Below are 21,666 nucleotides of genomic sequence, written 5' to 3'. Positions count from 1 at the left end.
TTACCCACCGAACTCCTCTTCTCCAGAAGTCTCTGTTGTCTCGACCCGGTCTTCTTTCCTCGGCTTTGTGATCCCCCTCTGCATATTCTGTGTGTTTTCCTCCGGATTTCAGCAGGGGTGTCCACCGCTCTGTTCGCTAAACCGGCCGGTATTTGCTGGTCCGTGGAATACACAATGCGACCTTGCTTCTGTCCCGCGTGTCGGGATGTAACCATTTCCAGCGCTAAAAAAAACCCATATAAAACTCTCTCTACCAGCATGTTAGAGAGGGTGCAGCTTCGATGTGTTACGGTGAGAAAAAAAAATAACGTAAATTAAAAAGTAAGAAGAAGAAAGTAAGAATAGATCGGAACGGCTGCACCAGGCTGCATGCACGACCGGCGCATGCGCACTAGGGATATATCTGGTTGTAGGAGAACACATCTGCTCCTACAACCACACCGGCAGGCTGTGTGAAACGTCTGCCCTATACTTTCCATCAATCCCCTTTCATGCATACCCTATTTACGCCTCTATCTGTCGTCCCTTATTCCCATTCACTCTGAAGAGGAAAACCCAAACTCGCTCTATGTATGCTCAGAAGATATGCTCTCTCATCCAGTCAACATCCTGGAAAATTCCCACTGCGTGCTCCTGAAAGCTTTGTATAATGTGGCAGTATGAACTGAACACAAGTTCGGTAAAACCAGAGTTTTACGGAGTTCTAAAATTATCTTAGACCATAGACCATAAGACATAGGATCAGTCTTGAGCCATATAGTCCATAAAGTAATCTCCACCATTCAATTAATGCTGATTTCTTACATTTCTTACATCCTTTATGTGCCTGGCAATGATACCGCCAGTCCGGATACTCTCAATTGTGCCTGTGTAAAAAGCCGTTATGATTAAGCCCATACCAAAGTTCTGCAATCAATGAAGTGAAAGAGGCTACTGGACAGGACCTAAAGAATCTGTAGAAGGTTGTAAATTTAATCAGCTCCGTATTCGGCACTAGCCAACAAAGTACCCAAGGGCTTCTTCAGGGAGCGGTGTCTCAGGAAGGCAGCGTCCATTATTGAAAACCTCCAGCACCTAGGGCATGCCCTTTTCTCACTGTTACCATCAGGTAGGAGATACAGGAGCCTGAAGACACACACTCAGTGATTCAGGAACAGCTTCTTCCCCTCTCCCATCTGATTCCTAAATGGACATTGAAGCTTTGGACACTACCTTACTTTTTTAATATACAGTATTTCTGTTTTTGCACATTAAAAGAAATATATTCAATATACGTAATTGATTTATCTCTTTATTCATTATTATATATTTTCTATTATTTTCTCTCTCTCTGATGGATTATGTATGGCATTGAACTGCTGCTGCTAAGTTAACAAAATTCACGTCACATGATGGTGATAATAAACCTGATTATGTTTCTGAATCTGCCGATATTTCCGGAGCATGTGAATACTGCTACCTCAGATTTACACATACTATACGCAATCAAATTTCAAGTTGAACTCAATCACATTCTGATCAATGCCTCCTCAGGGGGCATTTACTTTCAGGTACCGAGTCGCCTCCGTGTCATTACATAACACTCAATCCAGTAAAGCTGATGCTCTGAAAATACCATCTCGTAGCATCCAACAAACTCACTTCGTTGAAATTATTTTCCGAACTGATTTTACCAATCGTCCTGCATGTTAAAATCTCCCAGGACTATCATAACATTGACCATTTGACATGACTTTTCTATTTCCCGCCGTAATCTGTTATTTGCATCCCAGCTACTGCATATAACCTCCTTACGGGTTGAGTTACACAGATGTGACATAAGATCGGATGATATTAAATCCTTACGGGTTGAGTTAAGAAATTGCAAGTGTTCTTTTACCCTTGCAATTTCTTAATCCAACCCGTAAGGTTTGAATATCTTCCGATCCTATGTCACATCTTTCTACTGATTTGATGCCATTCTTACCAGCGGAGCCACGCAAGCCCCTCTGCCTACCTTCCAATCCCTCCTAAACTCTGTGTAACCGTGAACTTTCAACTCCCATCTACAACTACCTTTCAGCCATGATTCAGTGATGGCCACAACATCATAACTGACAATTAGCAACTGTGGAACAATATCATCTACCTTGTTTCTTATACTCCGTGAACTGAGATATAGCACTTAGAGTGCCGTATTTGTTATCGTTTTTGATTGTGCATTCCTAATGCACTGATGCTCACCCTGCTGACTGCAATTTTGGCTTATCATATGCTGCTCTTCCTAACAGTCTGACAGCTCGCTTAAAAAAAACATCCGTCCTACCGTGAGTCCATTCATCAAGGTCCCACACGCTGTCAAATTAGATTAAAACCTCCCGAACAGTTCCATCAAATGGGTCCACGAGAATATTGCCCCTCCCTGAGACATATGCAAATTTCACTTTTCTACAGGTCTTTAATTCCCCAGATGAAATCCCAAATGTAAAAAATAGCGAGCCCAATAGACTCCCATTGGAACACAACTGGGTGCCTGCATTCAACAAGAAACGGCTCACTTTAGTCCCACTCTTTGCGTCCGACCAAGTAGCTACTGTTCTACCCATGCTAGAATGTTTCCTGTAATACCACGGGCTCGTAGTTTGTTCACCAGCCTCATAAGTGGCATCTTGTCAAAGGGCTTCAGAAAATCTATGTACACTGCATCATCGAATTCTCCTTTGACTACTCTGCTTATTATTTTTCAATTATTTATGCAAATTGGCATAGGAACAAAAAGATCTGATAGCAGTTCAAGGATTAGTGTGGGAGCAGTGGGTTTGAATTCATGGGAAATTGACACCAGTATTGGGGAAGAATGGAGATGTGCCTATGGGACGGGCTCCACCTGAATCGTGATGTGACCTGGATACTCGCGAATCACATAATTAGCGCTGTGGACATGGCTTTAAACTAAATTGCAAGAAGTTGTGTTCAACAATTTGGATAAGTATGCATAAAGTAATAAAAAGAAAAGTGTCGATAAAATAAGTAAATGCAAAAGATAAAAAAGGGAAAAAGTATGGAGTGTCGAACAGTCAAGCACAAAACAGCAAATGATTAAAATATCAGTGTCAGGGCAATTCATTTGAATGCCCGCAGTATTCGAAATAAGGTCAGTGAACTTGCGGCACAGAACCAAGGGGTACTATTTAGTGTCTGTCACAGAGACTTGGTTGCAAGGTGATGAGGATAGGGTATTAAATATCCAAGTATATAAGGTAATACGGATGGATAGACAGAGAAGTACGGGAGGTGGGGTAGCGCTCCTATTCAAAGATGAGTTCAGGGCTATAGTGAGAGGCGATGCAAGATTTGAGGAGCAGAATATTGAATCCATCTGGGAAGTGATTAAGAAAAGGAAAACATCACTCGTGGGAGTTGTCTGTCGGTCACCGAATAATAACATTACAAAGGCAGAGCAATATCTGAGGCATGCAGTTATCATGGGGGTATTTTACTTGCACGTAGATTGAGCAAATGATTGGGCGAGGCAGTCCTGAGGAAGATTTCACAGAGTGCAACCTTAATGGTTTTCTTGCACAGTACCACACAATGAGAAAAAAGAACAGAAAGAGTGTTACTCTTACTAACTCATCTTTCAGTTAGTCCTGACGAAGGGTCTCTGCCTGAAACGTCGATTGTATCTCTTTCAATAGATGCTGGTTGGCCCGCTGCGTTCACCAGAATTTTTTTATGTGTGTTGCTTGAAATTCTAGCATCTGTAGATTTCCTCGTGTTTGCGATAGAAAAAGTGTTGTGTGTTTTTTTTTGATAATTTTATAAATCAGAAAAGGTTAGCTAAAGTGAATGGATGTCCCCTGGATGTTGGGAAGGGGGAATTGATGTCGGGTAATCAGGAAATATCCGAGGCTTGGAATGACCATTCTGTGCCTGTTTTCACCGTTGAGCACACATCTAATATACCAAAGAGAGCTGTTATGAATGAGATAGGAGGTAAGAACCTCGATATAACCGATAGCAAGAAAGAGGTGGTGCTGAACAAACTTGATCAGGGTCCCTCGGAACTGAAAAAAATGGTAGAAGTTATAGTAGATGCTTACCAAAATGTACTGGACTCTGAGCAGCTCCCCGTAAAACGGAAGACGGCAAATGTCACGTCACCATTAAAAAAAAAGGATATAGGCAAAAGGCATGTAACTATAAGCCAGTTAGATTAACATCCGTAGCTGTGAAAATGTTTGAAGCCATCATTAGCAAAGAAATAGCGAAACATCTGGAAATAGATGGATCCATCAGGCAGACGCGGCATGGATTCAGGGAAGGTAGGCTTTACTTGAGAAACTTACTGGAGTTATATGATAATTTAACGAGCCCAGTGGATAGAGGGGGACAGATGGACGTTATTTACTAGGAGTTCCGGAAGGCGTTTAATAAGGTACAACATGAAAGACATACATGGGATAAGGATACACAGAGTTGGGGTGCTGTATTAGCATTGGATAGAGGATTGATTAACTCAGAGAAAAACAGAGAGTCGGTATACGTAGATGTTACTCTGGCAATCAGTTGTTTGCAGTTTGCCGCAGGGGTCGGTGCTGTGTCTGCAACTGTTCAGGATGTACTTTAACGATCTGGAAGAGGGGAACGAGTGCAGTGTTTCTACGTATGTTGATAATACTACACTGAGAGGAAAATACAATTGTGCAGAAGATACGGAGAGTCTGCAGAGAGATATAGATAGCTTATGTGAGTCGGCAAGGGGTCTGGCTAGCGGACTACAATTTTGCTAAATGCGAGGTCATCCAATTTGCAAGGGAAAATGGAAGAGCAGATTATTATTTAAATGTAAAAAAAAATGCAGCATGCTGCTGGGCAGAGGGACTTAGGTGTGACCGGGCATGAATCAGAGAAGGTTGGAATGCAGGTGAAACAGCTATCAAGAAGGCAAAAGGAATGCTGGTCTTCATTGCAAGAGGGATTCAATTTAAGAGCTAGGAGGCCATTCTGCAAATGTACAGGGTATGATCAGCTGCACCTGGAGTACTGGGTGCATGTTTAGTCTCCTTATTTGAGGAGGGATATACTGGAGTTGAGCGCCCTGCAGAGGAGATTCCACAGATTGAATCCAGAGATGAGAGGGGTGAGACGATGAGACAAGATTGAGTTGCCTGCGACTCTAATAGGTGGAATTATGAAAGCGGCTAAATTAATCCTCTATAAGATCATCAACAGGAATTCTGCAGATGCTGGAAATTCAAGCAACACACATAAAAGTTGCTGGTGAGCGCAGCAACTTTTATGTGTGTTGCTCTATAAGATAAAGGCGGGACGATTGTTTACACTGATAAACAAGAGTAGAACGAAGGGATATAGCCTCAAATTCGTCGGAATAATTTAGAACAGGATGAAGAGAAAATATTTTTCCCAGAAAGTGGAGAATCTGTGGAATTCTCAGCACAATGGAGGCGCGGAGTCTACTTCAGTAAATATTCTTTAAAACAAGTTTGGATAGATTTTTATATAGTAGGAGAATTAATTGTTATTGGAGAAAGACAGGTAGGTGGAGTTGAGTCCATGACCTCATTGAATTGCGGAGCGGCCTCGACCATCAGAGGCCGACACCTGCTGCTATTTCTTATCTCTATGTTCAAAGAATCCAACAGATTTTTAGGCAAGATTTTCCATTGAGAATACTATTTTCTGACTAAGGCGTTTCTTTTTTATCATGTGCCTTAAAGTACCCAGAGACCTTATCCTTATTAATCGACTCCAACGTCTTGTCAAGCCCTGAGGTCAAAGTAATTGCCTACATATTCCTTTCTTAAGCCTCTCTCTCCCTTTTTGAAGAGTGGTTAAGATTTGCCATTTTACAGTCTTCCACAACCATTGCAAACTTTACTTATTCTAGTACTATGTCATTACTAATTCCTCCACAATCTCTTCAGCCACCTTTTTCAGAACCCTAGAGTATGCACCATCTGGTCTAGACGATTTATCTACCTTCAGCATTTTCAGCTTCACCAAACCCTATTCTCTGTCAATGGCAACTTCACGCACCTCATGACGCCTGACAAATGGAGCACCTAGCAAAGTGCTAGTGTCTTCCACAGTGACAGTAGAGACTTTGTACATCTCCCATCAGGTATTTTTCACCATTGCAGTTCCTGAGTTCTATCCACAATGATTCAACACCTTCCGACCATATGTTACTCCTTTCAATTCTACTTGCAGATATTCGCTGCGCCCTCTGCGTTTCTGTCTCTCCCTTGGATACAATCTGTAACTTGGACATTTAGTTCACAGCTGTCATCTTCTTTGAAGCATGATTCAGTATGTCCATAACATAAGACCAGAGGACCATAAAGCATCGGAGCAGAATTAGGGTATTTGGCCCATCGAATCTGCTCGGCTATTCAAGAATGGGTGATCCTCTCATTTTTCTCCTCCTCTACACCAGTTCCCGGCCTTCTCCCCATAACCTTTGACGTCATGCCCAGTCAAGAACTTATTAATCTCTTCCTTAAATACACCCCGTCAGCTTACCTCCACAGTCTGCTGGTAACAAATTTCACAGATCCGCCACCCTATAGTCAAAGAAATCTCTCCGACTCTCTGCTTTGAAAGCGCTCCCCTCTAATGAGGTTATGCCCTGTAATTCCAGACTCTCCCAACATGGGAAATATCTTTACAACGTCATTAGGACCAATCATCGTAAGTCTTACACAGTGAGACACTGAGGAACAACGTCATCTGGCAACACGGTTCTTAATTTATTGAAGCTGGCGTCACAAGTTGATAGGGTGGAGTGCCTGAACTGTGCTACCGCTTTCTATTGAAATTCCTGTTTGAGATTCTAGTGAAATGAATACATATTTACAACTTTCTTTATCACCCCCCAGGATATCTGATCCATAGCAATGGACAATTTCTCCTTTCATTCACCAGAGATGGAAATATTACAATATACTTGATGCTTCCCGAAGAACATTCGGAAAACCCTCCAACACCAACGAACCCACAAGTGAGGACCATCTGCTACCTCATCAGACGTTATACTGTGTCCGGCCCGCAGGCCGAGGGCGGAATGTGGTCGGGAACTAGATGAGGATGCTTTCACTGTAGGATTATGGTTAATTGATTGTATGTGTTTCCGCTACTGAAGTTAGGGACAAGATTGGGGTTCAAGGAAAGCTAGCGTCGGCAATGTGTGGGATAATCAATGTTTTCCTGGCCGGTGAGGAATTCTGCACCACATAATGCTTTTGCTATTCATTATTAAGGGAAAGAATTTTGGTTCAATGAAAGGCAAACGATAAAGCACGCCGAATTCAGCACCGTTACCTTATGGGGAAATTACACCTGACAAATTAGTTGGAATTCTTTAAACAGACAGGTTTAACAAAGGCTAGTCAGTGGCCAGACTAGGGTCAGTGGCTGTAGTGAACCAGGATGGTGCGGGCGTTGGGGGGTTCGGTCTCATCTGTAATATCCCGGGATGCCGAAAGGGCGAGAAGGAAACGTGTCGCCGTTCAGTAGAGTGGGATGTATGTGAAAGAAACCGGGAGGGGATCTCAGATATAACCTTACATCTGACTGAATGGCAGTGCAGCGTCGATAGATGGGTGTGTATCGGAATTTTCCTGTTACAATTTCTACGGTGTTTTTATCTTGCAGGCATTTATAACTCGTTTCCCGACAATGGACGTGTTTGTCAGGAGGATTCGTCGGATGGTTCTGATCCAGGCAAATAACTTCAATCTTACGCTCACTGAGCAGAAAGCCAATTTCAACAACTCCTACTTCTTCGTACCTTTCTGCAACGGGTAGGTCACACACCGAGGCGTATAGTTGAGTATGTTGTACAGCTAATGCATAACGGGGCACAGAACATTCTCTCCTCGCCGTTTGGCAGAAGGGAGGGTGAGCTTCTCAAATTTTCCTGGCAGAGTTCTCAACAATTGTGCTGACTTCAATCTTTGTGATTCGGTAATTCAAAGTACTTCGAAATGTCATCCTCAATGAAATCTTGTCAGTGACTAAGATAGTCGAAATGACATCTAATCTGTCGTCGATAACCAGATGTGGGAGCTTTTGTAATTCAGCACTTCGGTTCTGTCCACCGATAATGGCTGATTTATTATCTTTCTATCCTATTCCACTACCTTCTTCCTGTAAACTTTGATATCTTTGCTGAACAAGAGCCTATCAACCTTCACTTTATACTCGGCCTTTTCTCCTTGGAGCGACGGAGGATCAGAGGTGACCTGATAGAAGTGTGTAAGATGATGAGAGGCATTGATCGTGTGGATAGTCAGAGGCTTTTTCCCAGGGCTTAAATGGCTGCCACAAGAGGGGACAGGTTTACGGTGCTTGGGAGTAGGTACAGAGGAGACTTCAGGGTTAAGTTGTATTTTTTACGCAGAGCGCAGTGAGTGCATGAAATGGGTTGGCGGCAACAGTGGTGGAGGTGGATACGAATCGGGTGTTTTAAGCGACTTTTGGATAGGTACATGGAGCTTAGAAAAATAGAGGGCTACTGTTAACCCTGGTAATTTCTAAGGTAGGGACACGTTCTCCACAACTTTGTGGGCCGAAGGGCCTGTATTGCGCTATAGGTTGTCTATGTTTCTACGTTAAATGTCCACGAGTACATGTACTCCACGTCCATCTATGACAATGAATTCCTTGGATTCAACACCCTCTGGTTGAAGAAATGCTTCATCATATCTCGTCTAATTGGACACTCCTCTATTCTTAGGTTTTGCAATCTGGTCCACAATATCTCGGCCATTTAATACTCCGTGAGATCCCAGCTCATATTTCTAACCTCCTGTGAGTACAGGACCTGACCATCCAACACTTCTCTGAAGATAGCACTTGCATTCCGACAGCATGCTAGTGATCCTCCTCCTCACCCTCGCCAACGCCAGCGCACTCTATTCTCTATATGGGGTCCACCCCTCAAAACAATATGCTTAATGTGGTAAGGCCAATGATTTATAAATCGTCAGCATTGCATCCTTGCTTTTACTTTCTAATCCTCTCGACATGAATGCTAACCCAGTACTTTCCATCCTTACTATCAACCAAATCTGCATGCTAACCTTTAGAGAATCCTACACGATAACACCAACATCTCTTTGCACATCTTATGAATGGATTTTCGCACCGTTAAGGAAGTTATTTGCGCCTTTAGTAATTCTACCAAAGTGCATCGCCATCAATTTCCTGACACTAAATTCCATCTGACAAATCCTTGCCCAATTTCCCAATCCGTTTTCGTACATGTGAATTCTTCCGGCTTCCTCAAACGAGGCTCCCCTTCCACTAATGTTGGAATTGTATGCAAATGTGGAAGCAAAGCCAGCTATTCACTCATCCAAGTCACTTACATGTTACGTGTAACGACGCGATCCCAACACCACTTCCTGAGCAGCAGCACTATTAACCGCCAGCTAACCAGATAAGTCTCCGTTTCTACCAGATAAGTCCCAGTTACTTTATTTGTCTGCGGTCTCACGTGGGAGACAATATTCACCTTCAAGGATGGACCTTTTCATATTTCATTCTCCCGATCTAACTCCAGTCCAGTCAGCCTCCGAATCTACGTTCAGGTCTTTCAGATTCCCGATCTAACTTCAGTCCATTCAGCTTCCACCTGTGTTCGGCTTCCATATCAAACTTCAAACCCTTTCAGCTCCCAATCTATCTTCAGTTACTTTGACCTCTCAATCTAACTTCAAACATGTCAGCTTCCCTATCTACCTTGAGGCCTGTCAACAGACCAATCTACATATGCAGACTTTTCAGTCTCTCCATTTAACTTCAGATCTTTAAACTTCCGGATCTAACTTCGGACGTTTTAGGTTCTCTGAAGACCATAAGACGTACTAGCACAACCGGGTTCTTTGGCCCATCGAGTCTTCTTCACTATATCATCATGGAAAATCTTATATTCCTCACAGCCCCAATCTTCTGCCTTCTCCCTGGATTACTTCAGACCTTGATCAAAGAAGAAAGAATCCTTTGCAATCGATTCCGGCATCTTCCCATTCAATGAGGTCAGCTTTACTGGCATATAATTTCCTTTCTTCCTCTTGAGGAGTGGAGTGAAATGTCCAATTCTGCAGTGCTCTGGACCCATTTGAGAATCTATTGTTTCTTGAAAGGTCACTGATAATGCGACCAACAATCTCTTTAGTGATCTCTTTCAGAACCTTGGCGTCCGATTCTGGTGCCTTGTCTACGCTCAGACCTTCTTAACATCCCAAGAACTTTCCGTCTGTTAATGGTAACTTCATACACTTCATGACTGCTAACATTTGGAACATCCAACGAAGACGGGTGAAAAATACAGTTTTCCCGCTATTTCCTTATCCCCAATAACTACTTCTGAGGCATCGTTATACAGCGTCCAATATCCACTGTTGACTGTATTTTACACTTTATGTATCTGAAGAAACTTTTGCGATTCTCTTTAAGATGATTGGCTAGCACACTTTCGTATTCCATCTTTACATTCTTAATGTGGTTATTAGATTTTTCTTTTCTGTTGGTATAAGAAAGCTTCCCATTTGTCGAATTTTTCACTAATACTCTGTTTGGCTATTATGTTGGCTTTGCTTTCTCTTGGTAGCAACGGTTGTGTCATTTTGCTTTTAGACTACATCCTACTCTTGGGAGTGCATATATCCTGTGCCGTCGGAACTACTTCCAGAAATTCCAGTCTTTCCTGCTCTGTCGTCCTCACTGCCAATGCTCTTTTCCAATCAATTCTTGCCAACTCCCTTCTCTTGCCTCTGTGTCGTGATACATCTGACTTTACCTTCTCTGTTTCAGATTTCAGGGAAAGTACGATCATATTATGATCAATTGTTCCATAGGATTCTTTCACCTTAATCTCTGAATTTAGTCCTATTCATTGCACAACTTCCAATCCAAAATAGCTGATCCCCTAGTCGGCTCAACCAGGAGCTGCTCTAATAATTCAAATTCTAAACATTCTACAAAATTCTTCTCTCGGACTCCAGCACCAACCTGATATTCCCAATCTATCTGCATTAAAAAAAAAAAATCATTGAAGATGCGCTTTTGGCATGAATTTTCTCTCTCTCGTTGTAATTTGTAGATTACATCCTTACGACAGCTTGGGGCTCTGTATACAACTCCAATGAAGTCTTTTCACCTTTGCCGTTCATTTGCTCTATCCATAATGAGTAAAGAGTTTCCGAACCTGTGTCATATCTTTCTAGTGATCTGATTTTCCTTGGTTACCAACAGAGCATTGAGAACCGCTCTGTCTTCCTGCCTGTCTTTCGATATAATGTGTATCCTTTGGGCATTTTGTTCCCAGCCGCAATCTTTCTCCAGTCACGATTCAGTATTGCCTGCAACATCATATTCGACAATCTGTAATCGTACTTCAAATTCATCTACCTTGTCGAGTAACACCTCAGTACTGTAGACACGGTTTTCAATGTTACATTGCAGCTGATCCTGTTGACTGCATTTTTGCCCAATTATCATAATTTCCTTGCTAACAGTCTCACTACACACTGTTTCTGTTTGTAAACCAACTACTTCATGTTTGGCACTGTCACTTCGATTGACATCACCCTGCTAAACTAATTTAAACATATCCGTATTAACTTTTTTACCCTGCCTGTAAGTTCTTTCGAATTCCTAAGGCTCAGGTGCAACCGTCCCTATTGTACGGGTCACGCCTTCCCCAGAAGAGATCCCAATGATCAATAACTTTAACCCCTGCCATCTGCATCAGTTCCTCAGCCACACATTCACCTGCCAAATCAGTCTGTTCCTACTTTCACTGGCACGTGGTACAGGGAGCAAGAGATGATCACCCTTGAAGTCCTGTTTGTCAGCTTCCTACATAGCTGCCTGAAAACTCTCTTCATGACCTCTTCACCTTGTCTACCTATGTCATTGGTGTCGATGTACAACAGGACTACTGGCTGCTAATCCAGTCCCGTGGGAATACCTCAGACTCGACACCAGACATCCCTAACTGTGACACCAGGAAGGGAAAATACCATTCGGATGACTCTGGCGCGACAGCAAAATATGGTTTCTGTTCTACTGAGTGATGAATCTCCCATCCACACTTTAGTCATAGAAACATAGAAACATCGATAACCTACAGCACAATACAGGCAATCTGGCCCCACAAAGTTGTGCCGAATATGTTCCTACCTCAGAAATTACTAGGCTTACCTATAGCCCCCATTTTAAGCTCCATTCCCTATCCAAAAGTCTCCAGAAAGGCACTGTTTTATGCGTCTCCACCACCGTTGCCGGCAGCCCATTCCACGCATTCACCACTCTCTGGGTGAAAAACTTACTCCTGACATCTCCTCTGTACCTACTCCCCAGCAGCTTAAACCTGTGTCATCCTGTAGCAACCATTTCAGCCCTGGGAAAAAGCATCTTACCATCCAGACGATGAATGCCTGTCATCATTTTATACACCTCTGTCAAGTCACCTCTCATCCTCCGTTGATCCAAGGAGAAAAGGCCGAGTTCACTCAACCTATTCTCATAAGGCATGCTCCCCAATCCAGGCAACATTCTTGTGTATCTCCTCTACACCCTTTCTATGGCTTCAATATGATTCCTGTAGTGAGGCGACAGAACTGAGCACAATACTCCAAATGGGGTCTGACCAGGGTCTTATAACACTACCTCTCTTCTCCTAATTTCAGTTCTACGATTGATGAAGGCCAATACAACTTACGCATTATTAACCACAGAGTCAACCTGCGCAGCTCCTTTGAGCGTCCTATAGACTCGGACCCCAGGGAACCTCTGATCCTCCACACAGCCTAGAGCCTTACATTAAAGCTATATTCATCCATAATATTTGACCTACCAAAATGACCCATTTCACATTTATCTGGGTTGAACTCCGGATGCCACATCTCAGCCCAGATTTGTTCCTATCAATGTCCCGCTGTAACCTCAGATAGCCTGCACACTATCCACAACACATCCAAGGTTTGCGTCATCTGCAAACTTACTAACCCATCCCTCCACTTCCTCATCTAGGTCATTCATAAAAATCACAAAGAGTAAGGGTCCCAGAACAGATCCTTGAGGCACCGAATTCCATGCAGAATATGACCTATCTACAACCACTCTTTGTCTTCTTTGGGCAAGCCAGTTCTGGAACGACAAAGCAATGTCCCCTTAGATCTTATGCCTCCTTACTTTCACAGTAAACCTTGCATGTGGTACCTTATCAAATGCTTGCTGAAATCCATATACACTACATCTACTGCTCTTCCTTCATCAATGTGTTCAGTCACATCCTCAAAAATATTCAATGAGACTCGTAAGGCACGACCTGCCTATGACAAAGCAATGCTGACTATCTCTAATCATATTATGCCTCTCCAAATGTTCGTAAATCCTGACTCTCAGGATTTTCTCGATCAACGTGTCAACCACTGAAGTAACATTCAATGGTCAGTAATATCCCGGGCTATCCATACTCACTTTCTTGAGTAAGGGGAAAACATCGTAAACCTCCGATCTTCCGGAAGCTTTCCCATCCCCATTTATGATGCAAAGATCATCGCTAGAGGCTCAACAATCTTCTCTCTTGCTACCCACGGTAGCCTTGGGTACATCTCATCTGGTCCGCGGGACTTATCCAACTTGATGCTTTCCAAAAGCACTAGTACACCCGTCTCCTTAATATCTACATGCGCAAGGTTATGAACCCGTTGCAAATCATCCCTACTATCGCCAAGATCATTTTCCTTGGTGAATACTGAAGCAAAGTATTCATTAAGTACCCTCCGGTTCCATGCACACTTTACCACTCTCATATTTGATTGGTTCTGTTCTCTCATATGTTATCCTCTTGCTCTTCACATACTTGCAGAATGACTTGGGGTTTTCCACAATCCTGTCCGCCAAAGCACTCTCATGGCCCCTTCTGGGTCTCCCAATTTCTTTCTTAAGGTCCTTCCTGCTAGCTTTATAATCTTCTAGATCTTTACCATTAGCTAGTTCTTTGAACCTTTCGTAAGCTCTTCTTTTCTTCTTGACGAGATTAACAACAGCCTTTATACACCATGGTTTCTGTACACTACGGTTTCTGTACACTACCACCCTTCCCCTCTCTCATTGGAACGTACCTATGCAACCCCCCACGCAGATATCCCCTAAACATTTGCTAGATTTCTTCCGCACGTTTCCCTGAGAATATCTGTCTCCAATTTATGCTTCCAAGTTCCTGCCCGATAGCCTCATATTTTCCCTTATTTCAATTAAACGTTTCCCTAACGTGTGTGTTCCTTTCCCTCTCCAATACTATGGTAAACTAGGTACAATTGTGAATACTATCTACAAAATGGTCAACCGCTGGGAGACCTGACACTTGACCAGGTTCATTTCCCAATACCAGATCAAACACGGCGTCTCGTCTTGTAGGCTCAGAGATCTATTTTGTCAAGAAACCTTCCTGAACACAACTAACAAACTCCAAACCATCTAATCCTCTCACTGTCGGTAGATGCCAATCAATATTTAGGAATTTAAGATCTCCCACCACAAAAACCCTGTTATTATTACTCCTTTCCAGAATCTGTCCCCTACCTGCTCCACGATGTCCCTGCGACTATTGGGTGGTCTATAAAAAAACATAAAGTTGTCACAATGGGGGTCATTGGGAACGAGGGTGGACCCAAATGCAAGAGACATCTTGAGAGGTTAGCAGGCTGGGGTCTTGGCTCTTGAGTCTAGTAGGTTGGGACTAAGTGTTTGGGTTAGGACTCGGAATCACAGACCACCAGGGCAAAGACTTGACATGAGACTTGGATGCCGCCAGGACCAGGACATGATTTGGTACTTGGATGTTGTCAGGGCCAGGATTTGACATGAGACTCGGATGCCTCCAGGGTCAGGACTTGACTTGGTACTTGCATGCTGCCAGGGCCAAGACTTGGTACTTGCATGCCTCCAGGGCCAGGACTTGACTTGGTACTTGGATGCCTCCAGGGCCAGGACGTGGTACTTGGATGCCGCCAGGGCCATGACGTGGTACTTGGAGCCTCCGGGTAGTGTTGAGCTCTAGACTCGGCCCGGGAACATAGACAGCGGCTCCCGACTCCCTCCGGCATGTTAACATAGAAACATAGAAACATAGAAAATAGGTGCAGGAGTAGGCCATTCGGCCCTTCGAGCCTGCACCGCCATTTATTATGATCATGGCTGATCATCCAACTCAGAGCCCAGCCTTCCCTCCATACCCCCTGACCCCTGTAGCCACAAGGGCCATATCTAACTCCCTCTTAAACATAGCCAATGAACTGGCCTCAACAGTTTGCTGTGGCAGAGAATTCCACACATTCACCACTCTCTGTGTGAAGAAGTTTTTCCTAATCTCGGTCCTAAAAGACTTCCCCTCTATCCTCAAACTGTGACCCCTCGTTCTGGACCTCCCCAACATCGGGAACAATCTTCCCGCATCTAGCCTGTCCAATCCCTTTAGGATCTTATACGTTTCAATCAGATCCCCCCTCAATCTTCTAAATTCCAACGAGTACAAGCCCAGTTCATCCAGTCTTTCTTCATATGAAAGACCTGCCATCCCAGGAATCAATCTGGTGAACCTTCTTTGTACTCCCTCTATGGCAAAGATGTCTTTCCTCAGATTAGGGGACCAAAACTGCACACAATACTCCAGGTGTGGTCTCACCAAGGCCTTGTACAACTGCAGTAGTACCTCCCTGCTCCTGTACTCGAATCCTCTCGCTATAAATGCCAGCATACCATTCGCCTTTTTCACCGCCTGCTGTACCTGCATGCCCACTTTCAATGACTGGTGGATAATGACACCCAGGTCTCGTTGCACCTCCCCTTTTCCTAATCGGCCACCATTCAGATAATAATCTGTTTTCCTATTTTTGCCACCAAAGTGGATAACTTCACATTTATCCACATTAAATTGCATCTGCCATGAGTTTGCCCACTCACCCAACCTATCCAAGTCACCCTGCATCCTCTTAGCATCCTCCTCACTGCTAACACTGCCACCCAGCTTCGTGTCATCCGCAAACTTGGAGATGCTGCATTTAATTCCCTCATCCAAGTCATTAATATATATTGTAAACAACTGGGGTCCCAGCACTGAGCCTTGCGGTACCCCACTAGTCACCGCCTGCCATTCTGAAAAGGTCCCGTTTCTTCCCACTCTTTGCTTCCTGTCTGCTAACCAATTCTCCACCCACACCAATACCTTACCCCCAATACCGTGTGCTTTAAGTTTGCACACTAATCTCCTGTGTGGGACCTTGTCAAAAGTCTTTTGAAAATCCAAATATACCACATCCACTGGTTCTCCCCTATCCACTCTACTGGTTACATCCTCAAAAAATTCTATGAGATTCGTCAGACATGATTTTCCTTTCACAAATCCATGCTGACTTTGTCCGATCATTTCACCGCTTTCCAAATGTGCTGTTATCACATCCTTGATAACTGACTCCAGCAGTTTCCCCACCACCGACGTTAGGCTAACCGGCCTATAATTCCCCGGTTTCTCTCTCCCTCTCTTTTTTAAAAAGTGGGGTTACATTAGCCATCCTCCAATCCTCAGGAACTAGTCCAGAATCTAACGAGTTTTGAAAAATTATCACTAATGCATCCACTATTTCTTGGGCTACTTCCTTAAGCACTCTGGGATGCAGACCATCTGGCCCTGGGGATTTATCTGCCTTCAATCCCTTCAATTTACCTAACACCACTTCCCTACTAACATGTATTTCACTCAGTTCCTCCATCTCACTGGACCCTCTGTCCCTTACTATTTCTGTAAGATTATTTATGTCCTCCTTAGTGAAGACAGAACCAAAGTAATTATTCAATTGGTCTGCCATGTCCTTGCTCCCCATAATCAATTCACCTGTTTCTGTCTGCAGGGGACCTACATTTGTCTTTATCAGTCTTTTCCTTTTTACATATCTATAAAAGCTTTGACAGACGGTTTTTATGTTCTCTGCCAGTTTTCTCTCATAATATTTTTTCCCCTTCCTAATTAAGCCCTTTGTCCTCCTCTGCTGAACTCTGAATTTCTCCCAGTCCTCAGGTGAGCCACTTTCTCTGGCTAATTTGTATGCTACTTCTTTGGAATTGATACTATCCCTAATTTCTCTTGTCAGCCATGGGTGCACTACCTTCCTTGATTTATTCTTTTGCCAAACTGGGATGAACAATTGTTGTAGTTCATCCATGCAACCTTTAAATGCTTGCCATTGCATATCCACCGTCAATCCTTTAAGTGTCATTTGCCAGTCTATCTTAGCTAATTCACGTCTCATACCTTCAAAGTTACCCCTCTTTAAGTTCAGAACCTTTGTTTCTGAATTAACTATGTCACTCTCCATGTTAATGAAGAATTCCACCATATTATGGTCACTCTTACCCAAGGGGCCTCTCACGACAGGATCGCTAATTAACCCTTCCTCATTGCTCAAAACCCAGTCCAGAATAGCCTGCTCTCTAGTTGGTTCCTCGACATGTTGGTTCAAAAAACCATCCCGCATACATTCCAAGAAATCCTCTTCCTCAGCACCTTTACCAATTTGGTTCACCCAGTCTACATGTAGATTGAAGTCACCCATTATAACTGCTGTTCCTTTATTGCACACATTTCTAATTTCCTGTTTAATACCATCTCCGACCTCACTACTACTGTTAGGTGGCCTGTACACAACTCCCACCAGCGTCTTCTGCCCCTTAGTGTTACGCAGCTCTACCCATATCGATTGCACATCTTCCCGGCTTATGTCCTTCCTTTCTATTGCGTTAATCTCTCCTTTAACCAGCAACGCCACCCCACCTCCCCTTCCTTCATGTCTATCCCTCCTGAATATTGAATATCCCTGAACGTTAGGCTCCCATCCCTGGTCGCCCTGGAGCCATGTCTCTGTGATCCCAACTATATCATAATCATTAATAACAATCTGCACTTTCAATTCATCCACCTTATTACGAATGCTCCTTGCATTGACACATAAAGCCTTCAGGCGCTCTTTTACAACTCTCTTAGCCCTTTTTAATGCTTGCCCTGGATTTGTCGGCCTGCCACTTTTACTTTTCTCCTTTGTACTTTTTGCTTCTACGCTCACTTTACACCCCTCTGTCTCTCTGCACTGGTTCCCATCCCTCTGTTGTGAACTATCCTCCTCACGCCTAGCCTCTTTAATTTGATTCCCACCCCCCAACCATTCTAGTTTAAAGTCACCTCGTTAACTGACGGATCCACCTCGGCGAGGAAATTTGCAAGCTCGCTTTGGCGAGGTAACATGACAGGGTTTCTCCGGTGAGGAAAGGGAATTACTGGCACTCGCTTCGGGGGAAGACTAGGCTTGTTTCGGCCAGATAACATTGGCTGCAGTACCTTTGGTGACTTTGAAAACGCTCTCGTCCCGAACGGCAGAAAGCCGGAGACTATAAACTGCCGGTTCAGCAGAGAATAAATTGCCTCCAATCACCAAGCCTGAAGGACACGGGGAAACAGGGAACCAAAGGGAAACAGGGAGTCAGCGGTCCGGATCGTAAAGTAAACAAAGTAAATTTAAAGGGACCCCCATCCGGACCATGACATCAGTAGAGTTATTGACCCCTTACAATTAATAACCCCCACCCACAGAGACTCCGTTGTCAACCCCTCCATGAATTCCCCCTTTTCTGCAGCCGTGAATCTATCTCTGATCAATATTTTCACGCCTCAATCTCTTTTACCTCTCTCCCTGTCCTTTATGAAACATCTAAAGCCTGGCACATTCCTGTCCCTGAGCCATTCAAGTCTCTATAATGGCCACAACATCATAGCTCCAAGTGCTGATCCATGCTCTAAGCTCATCCGCTTTATTCATAATCCTCCTAGCAATAAAATAGACATATCTCAAACCATCGGTCTGAGCTTGTTCCTTCTCTATCACCGGCCAATCCTCCCTTTCACACACTCTCCAAGCTTTCTCTATTGGTGATCCAACCTCCCTTTTATTCATCCCTTTAGTTCTGTTGCCACCCACCAGCAATTCTAACTTAAACTGTCCCCAATAGCCTTAGCAAACCTCCCCTCCAGGATATTAGTTCCCTTGGGGAGAACAACCACTGTTGTACTACACACAAACTTGTTGGTGCGCTTAGTGCTCCAACCCGGTAGCTCTGATCGATCATGTCGTCTTCTGGGCCTTCTCCAATGAATCCCACTTTCTGAGGGGTTGCTCCTAAATTCAGATAAAAAGGTTGAAAAAAAAAGACAGACTTCCCTCAAAATCTGAATTGCCACCGGATTAAATAAAAACTCTTTTGCTGCACCCCTGTCCTCAGGAAAAATTGGCTCGAAAATGTGTTCATTTTTAATCTTTTCCCTGTCCCTGAGTGAAAAGTATCACTGCTTACGCAGTACCGCTTGCTGATTGGTCGCTCCTCGATTCCGAAAACATAAACAACTGACGAGAAACTCTACAATCAAAGTCTCAGTCGCACTGATGAAAAGCTATCTCTATTCACGCACTGGATTGTGCAGGGATTGCAGCCCTGAAGGTTCGGTTTGTCAGCTTTATATCGAGCTCCCTAGAAACTCTCTCTGGACCTCCTCACCTTTTCATTGTTGGTCACGCTTGCCCTTGGGGATCCCTTGCACCTGAGCTGAGACATCTCTACCGAATGAGTTGTGGATCATTAACTGCTGCTCCAGTTCCATCAAACTTTCCCTCAGAAGCTGCAGCTCGGTGCACCGGGGCAGACTTGATTATCCTGGTGTTTCTAATTTCCCGCATCGCAAACACAGAACACTGCCCATGTAGTAATTCTCGCCAACAGAATGGAGAAATAGGAACACAATGATAAAGTTGCCAGATACTTTGCCCTCGCCTGAGCCTGGGGATCTTAGACTGGCGCTATGTAAAGCCAAGCACACTCAAACGATCTGTCGTGACACCTGAATTCTAATGAATCCACCTCTGTTGATTCAAAGGCCACACAATACATTCCCCTTGAAAACTGGTCAAGTTACTGGTGCCTTCTGCAGTGAAAACGGATGCAAAGTATTTATTGCGATCATCGATCATTTCCCTGAATCATATCCAAACCTCTGCAGCATTATGTTCAATTTGAATGTTTTGTCCCTTCTCCCCTATCGCTTATTGTTTCCTTATCCACAAAACAGTTTTTCCAGGGTTATTTTTCTTTGTCCGTCCAAATCGCACAAAGTGAGGTGCTGAGATCTCACGTGATCATTCACGGCCAGCTCTACAACCCAGTTCATGTGCTCAGCCTTTTGGTCTGTTTAATAATCACCCGAGTTCTGGAATATCTCCGAACTCGCCTCTCTGCACCCTGCCCGTCGTAGTGTTGCGTCGCTGAGCGTCCTGCTTTGCTGGCACGTCCCCTCTAATTCTTTGTTTTCCTCACATTCTTCAAACTCATTTATTTTCCAACTGACCTGCTCGAAAGTTTTTAAACCGAATCACACCAGTAGGATGCTCACGCAGGATCGGGAATCGAACAAAATAATGGTTTGATGACCCGGGATATAATTATTTCTATTTTTGAACACAGGGGCGAAGAAGGAGCATTTTCTGAATCTCAGGAAGCGTTTGGTTACAGGTAAGTGGATATTCACTGTGCGCGGGGCGATATGTGAGAGCTGCTGTATCGGGTGGGTGCTCAAGCTGACGGAAGGGTTGGGAGCGCTCCAGTAATACCATGTGACCTTAGCTCGTTTAGCAGCCTCATGTGCGGCACCTTGTGAAAGACCTTCTGAAAATCTAAGAAAGCAACAGCAATTGACTTTCTCATATTTAGTAGAGCTGTCGAAAGTAGTGTGAAACAACATGGCAGTGTAACGGAAAGCAAGATGTATTGTTGAGCATGATCCCGCGGGTTTATATACAGATGATGGGTTTAACGGGCATGTAATGGAGGATAAGTCAATGATTGGGTACAAATGTAGACAGAACAAAGAGTTAAATTCTACCACAGAGGCAAAATTCAAAAGGACGAAAAATGCTGAACTGAAGGTGCTGTACTTATTGCGCGTTGCAATTAAAATAAGGTGGACGAACTCGTGGCGCAATTAGGGCTGCAATATGTAAGTCGTGACGGAAACAAGAGCATAGCTAGGAGCTTAACATCAAATGATATACTGTGTACTGAAAGGAAGGTATCGGCGATGTTGTGGATCTGTTGGTTCCAGGCGGTGTTACATCATTATAGAGAGATGACATAGTGTCAGAGTGTGTTGAACCGTTGTAGCTGGAGATAAGAAACTGAAAGGGGGAAAAAACATATTGTGGGAATCATATATAGGCCTCAAATTAGTAGCCAAGATGTGTGCTTCAGATTGCAAAATGAGCTAGAAAAGGTATGTAAGAATTGTAATGACACATTTGTAATGCAGGACTGCAATATGCAAGGGGATTGTGGAAAAAAAAAGATTGGTGTCGGATTGCAACAGAGGGAATTTGTTGATCGCCTACAAGATGGCTTTTTAGTGCGGACTGTGCTCAAATTTAGTCGGGGAAAGACAATCTTTGATTGGTTGTTCTGTAATAACACAGGTCGCATTCGGGAGCTTAATGTAAAGCACCTTTAGGAGGCAGTGACCATAATATGATAAAATTAATTCTGCAATTTGACAGGGAGTAG

At 43.7% G+C, this 21,666-nt stretch overlaps 1 protein-coding gene across 1 annotated transcript in view; it reads left to right on the top strand.

The window, feature by feature from the left end:
- Positions 1-21,666, top strand: part of LOC134342187 (uncharacterized) — a 50,473-nt gene that overhangs the window by 12,370 nt on the left and 16,437 nt on the right. Inside the window, exons 5-7 of the mRNA XM_063040163.1 lie at positions 6,882-7,003; positions 7,657-7,805; positions 20,578-20,625. Of these exons, the coding sequence (XP_062896233.1) occupies positions 6,882-7,003; positions 7,657-7,805; positions 20,578-20,625 (319 nt within the window). The remainder of the gene's footprint in view (positions 1-6,881; positions 7,004-7,656; positions 7,806-20,577; positions 20,626-21,666) is intronic.

The sequence above is a fragment of the Mobula hypostoma genome, unplaced genomic scaffold, assembly GCF_963921235.1.
Source record: "Mobula hypostoma unplaced genomic scaffold, sMobHyp1.1 scaffold_82, whole genome shotgun sequence".
Taxonomy (NCBI): Eukaryota; Metazoa; Chordata; class Chondrichthyes; order Myliobatiformes; family Myliobatidae; genus Mobula; species Mobula hypostoma.
Note: the sequence above shows the minus strand (reverse complement) of the source record. Positions and strands in the feature narration are given on the sequence as shown.